This window comes from Pseudoliparis swirei, chromosome 21 (genome assembly GCF_029220125.1).
Source record: "Pseudoliparis swirei isolate HS2019 ecotype Mariana Trench chromosome 21, NWPU_hadal_v1, whole genome shotgun sequence".
Lineage (NCBI taxonomy): Eukaryota > Metazoa > Chordata > Actinopteri > Perciformes > Liparidae > Pseudoliparis > Pseudoliparis swirei.
The window spans coordinates 18366072-18371219 of NC_079408.1; the positions used below are offsets into that span (position 1 = coordinate 18366072).

The 5148-nt window shown below is 47.9% G+C and overlaps 1 protein-coding gene across 1 annotated transcript; it reads left to right on the plus strand.

Moving 5' to 3' along the window:
- Positions 1-723: 723 nt before the first annotated feature.
- On the plus strand, positions 724-4702 carry cd248a (CD248 molecule, endosialin a). Its single transcript, XM_056442614.1, has one exon. The coding sequence runs from the start codon at positions 947-949 to the stop codon at positions 3284-3286; it is 2340 nt and encodes a 779-aa protein (XP_056298589.1). The 5' UTR covers positions 724-946; the 3' UTR covers positions 3287-4702.
- Positions 4703-5148: the final 446 nt, after the last annotated feature.

Consider the following 5148-nt stretch of genomic DNA (forward strand, 5'->3'; position numbering starts at 1 on the left):
AAGAGCCGTGTTGTCTTTAATGTAGCTGCAGACCTTTACTGCAGGAACGAGTCTCTTCTTTCTGGCTGTGGGTGTGTTGTTAGTGCAGGGTGCCAGATGTGTGGGAATATACAGATGACAAAGTTCCAGCTTTTCATATCGCCCCTCTAAACATTGTGTGAACTTGAACATGTATGGCCGGTGCCTGTTGGAAGACCTCAGATTGCGCTGTATCAAATCAAATAAAGCGGACAAAATATATAGTGTGAAAAGTATTGGACTCAGTAGGAGGTACGCGTGTTAAGATTGCGCCGAATACAAAGATGTGAGAAATGATTCACAAAAGGAGTTCAAGCCCAGATTAAAGAAACAGAAACTAATGGATTTATTGCTGGAATTGTTGCATGTGTTGCAAGTTATTGTCCAGTCCCATTGGAGTTATTAAAGACAAGAAAACCTTTTGTGCCAAGAGTTGATGGATATGAATGTGTGTGTGTGTTTGTGTGTGTGTATGTGCAGCTAAATGGCAGAGTACCAAACTATGTCAGTGAACGGGGCTTATGAAAACCATATGAGTCGGAAAAAAAAAGAAATGCATCGTTCTCTGCACCTCCCCCCCCCCCCCATTCTGACACACACATCCACAAAAGCCCCTTCCAAAAACATACAGTCCTCCGTCCTTCCCTCCCTCCTTCTCCTCTTCTGCCCACACCCTTCTTGGAATACCCTCCCTCCCCTTGTCTCCCCTCTTTCCCTGCTCTCTGAAACAGTCTTCATGCACTCAACTCCAACACAGATCCGTTTCAGCAAGGCAGAGTAGAGAGCACAGGCAGACAGAGAAAAGGGTTCAGATGAAGAGAGAAAAGTTCAGATAGATAACTAAAGTGGGCCAAGGGAGAAACTTTGAAAGTGGGGAGTCACAGCGATAGACAGGGGAATAGCGAAGATATTCAGTTCTAAGAAAGAAATGTGCTCCCTGAGGAGCAGTGCTGCTGCACTTCTCCTGACTTCCCTGTTGGCTTTGCTCTTTGGACTTTCTTCGGTCCTGACTCAGGATTTAAGCGAGAGGGATGCCCTATGCAATGCGGACGGCTGCTTTGTGGTCTACTTCCAAGGTAAGACCTTCCTGGACTCGTGGAGGGCCTGCAAGGACAAAGGTGGCAACCTAGCAACCATCAAACGCAGGGACGATGCCACCACTATTGCCACTCTCTTTTCTAATCTGGATTTGCGCACCAGCGTCCGGGTTTGGATCGGCCTGCAGCGCCAGCCTCGCCAGTGTACCACCACACGGCCATTGCGGGGGTTTTCTTGGACTACTGGGGACCAGGACACAGAGTATACCAACTGGCAGAAAGAGGACTCCCCTAGCATGTGTTCAGTGCCACGCTGTGTGGTTATGGGCTACAACACTCAGGAGGAGAATGAGAACTTCAAATGGCTGGATGGTTCCTGCTCCGTTTCTGTAGATGGGTATCTCTGCCATTATGCCTACAAAGGAATGTGTCCAGCCTTGTGGAGTGAAGGGGCCGGCAATGCCCTCTACACTACACCATTTAACCTTCTAAGCACAGTGTTGACCCATTTACCCTTTGGATCTGTTGCTGCTCTTCCCTGCCCCGCAGGCACCAAGGACGAACAGTCCGTTTTGTGTATGCTGAAGGACGATGGCTCGGTGGGGTGGTCCAGAGACTCCCCCCTCTGCTCCGATCCCCCAATATCCAACAACTGGTGTGACCAGCATAATGGTGGATGTGAGCACTTTTGCAGGCCGGCCGGCGCTCACGTTGACTGTGAGTGTGCTGATGGGTATGAACTAGGAGAGAATGGGAAGAACTGTGAGGTGTCTGACATTTGTCAAAGGGCGCCCTGTGAGTTTGAGTGCCTGCCCCTCTCGGGTGGGTACCGGTGTGCCTGCCCTGAAGGATACATGCTCGCACCAGATGAACGTGGCTGCCTGGATGTAGACGAGTGCCTGCAGAGTCCTTGCGAGCAGCTTTGTGTGAATGCTCCAGGGACATTTGGATGTCAATGTCGGAAGGGTTACCATACGGATGATGAGGGTGCTTGTGAGGACATAGATGAGTGTGTAAATGACCCCTGTGAACACGCCTGTGAGAACACCCAAGGCTCTCATATCTGCCACTGCCATCTGGGTTTTTCTCCAGTGCCCGAGGACCCCAGCCAATGCCAAGACACCGACGAGTGCCAGATCCCCGGAACCTGTGAGAAGATGTGTGTGAATTATGAGGGGGGATTTGAGTGCTACTGTGAGGAAGGCTATGAACTCATGTCTGATCACTATTCATGTCGCAAGAGAGAGGAAGGTGACGACCAATCTGCTGTCACCCCTCCTTTTGTTTGGGTCACCGGCCAGCCTGGACCTGTTTGGGACCCTGTGGACTACGACTGGAATCCACAGCAGAGCCACACTGATTGGCCTCTGGAGGAGGAGCAATCTCTGGACTGGCTGACTGACCCACCCAGAGTTTTGGATCCTGACGTCATTTGGGTCACTAGTGCCCCTCAGGAGGAGCTGCCCTTTGACTCAACACTGGACCCTCTGACACAGGAGGCGGAGAAAGATGAGGAAGACATCGAAAATGCAGGAGCTGACTGGTTGCAGTGGGGGCATACTGAGCCTGACCTGGAAGTTTTACCCACCACTATCTATACCACGCCTCCACCCACCACCATGTCCAGCACTATCCCAGACTGGTACGAAGGTGACGACGAGGATGAGGAGGAGACCACCACAAATCTACCTTTCCTTTCCACTTCAACAATCTCTGAGGGAGCTTGGAATTGGTGGGCGGGGTCCACCCCTTCCAGCCAGAAACCAGGAAATCCAGAGGATTCAGTTGTAGATCTCAACATGCCTACAGATTCCAGCTATCCCACCGAAGCAGAAAAAGAACATTACACCCTTAGGGAAAACTCTCCGTTTCCAAAGGAGGAGTTAGGGGAAGAGGAAAAGGACTTTGTGAATGCCACACACCAAGACCCCGCTGTTCCCACGCAGCCTACTCCTTCTCAGCCATCCCCGAGTCAGGGTCGAGAGATCAATGACATCCCAGAGTTTGTCCAGGAAGACCGAGGGCAGAGCAGCACTTGGCTTCTGGTGGGCCTCCTTGTGCCCATCTGCATCTTCATTGTAGTAATGGTGGCGCTTGGCATCGTCTACTGCACTCGCTGTGCTGTTCCTTCACGCAACAAGAATGCCACTGACTGCTACCACTGGATCTCTGGGGCTCATAATAAACAGGGAGCTCCTAACCCCTCAGCAGGGGTCAAGACCCATGTTTAAACAGAGGAGAGAAACTGACATTGACATAAACAGACCCTGCTTCAGAGGTAGCAGGGGCGAATAAAGAACCTGGTGAGGGGCACGCTGAATGTTTTCCCCTCAGTGACTGTGGACTGTGCACTCTTTGAACACGTGGACACTGTAAACAAACGATTAATTGATAGAAGGAATATTGATAAGCACTGTCTTATTTCGGGATGGGGTTGCCATGTGGTATAAACTGCTTTGATATTTCATACACTGACCACACAACACAGTATCTGATTGCTTCATCATTGCACTAGGCTACATTCTTATGAAATATTTGTGTCTTCAATAGTAGTCTGCCAACATCACAGAGTAATGTGTATATCGTCATTTATTCCCTTCAACCTGTCACAGCTGTAGCCAGATCCTGCAAAAAGCCTCAACAATCTTTGGACTGATGGCAAAACCATTCTGCTTTACAGTGGTAGCAAAACGGTACTATGAGGTTTCTTTCATGCAACATCTTCAGGCTCGGTTCATTTCAATTGCATATCACTGAAGATAACTCTTACTGTGTCAAAGGCACCAGCAGTGGGTGAGAGAAGACTATCAGCAAACATCCACTCAAGAGTAAAGACATGGTGCAGTCACACTAGTGCTGGGAAAACATCACTGTGTTGAAGGCTTGATGAGATACCAACACTTTATTTGTATATAGTGTTTTTTTCCGTATTTATGTTTGTTTTATACTTGTCACATGCCATTTTATTCAGAACATGTTAACAATGGTAATAATTCTATGACATGGAGCCCATAAAACTGTTTGTATGGAATGTCTGTCTGTACATGGGATGGTTTACCCCACTCATGTCCAGTTTAACAGCACTTCTCTTCCTTTTCCTTTTCTTTTAAAAGAGGTGAGCAAGCAGATGTTCACATTGCACAGGGCATGTTGAGGGTGTGGTGGTTGACGCTCGCCCTGGCCTCGCTCATGACACGGCCATCAGTCACCCTTCGTCACCCTGACGGATTAGCCCAGCTCGGAGGTTTGGTCTGAGATGTTGCACGGATGACGTCCAGCTGTAGGACTGCAGCTGTGTGCGCAACATCAGATTCTTTACAATTTAAAACAACATTATCTCAGATTCCAAAATTATTAATAACACGAAGTCAGAAAGGGACATTGAATTATTTGGTGAAATGCTCATTGGATATTTGGGTGTAAGAATCTTATAGATCAGAGAAAAAACCAATGAAGAAAACAAGGCACTTGCAAGTTAAATCACCTTTAAATTACAAGTCAATGCCTGATGAAACAAAGAGTCATTCCAAAATGTACACAGGGACAATGTGCCTTTGTTTTATTGATAGACTGTGAATATGAGAAACATCTGATGTATTTTTTTCTGTTGCGTTTTAAGAAATTGTGAATTAAAAACTATGACAAGAGTTCAGCAGTTCATTTTTTTGGGGTCAAACATATGAGAAGGGTACGGTCTGTTAAAGTGTTTATGATGACATCACTGCTCCGGAGCGTTGAAGCATCTGCCTGATGCTTAGAATCCAGTCATTCCTGATTTTAGAGCCTCTGCAGTGAATTTAAAAGCCACAAGGACAATCCTTAGAACAATGGAGGACTGGATGTGGGTGGAGGAGGGGGGGGGGGGGGGTGACAATAGGGATAATATAACTTTAAAGATGAAAAGATGAGCATGATCCCCCCCAAGGGCCCTCCCTTTAAAGAAAAGGCCTGTTATGGCAAAGAGACGCAAAGCTAAGTCCCCGCTGGCAGTAAATGAGTATTGTGATTATACTGACTACGGAATGCGCTGATCAAAACCAGGTTCTGGCTCTGGGAGTGTCTCTCAGAGGGGGTCTCTCTCTCTCTCTCTCTC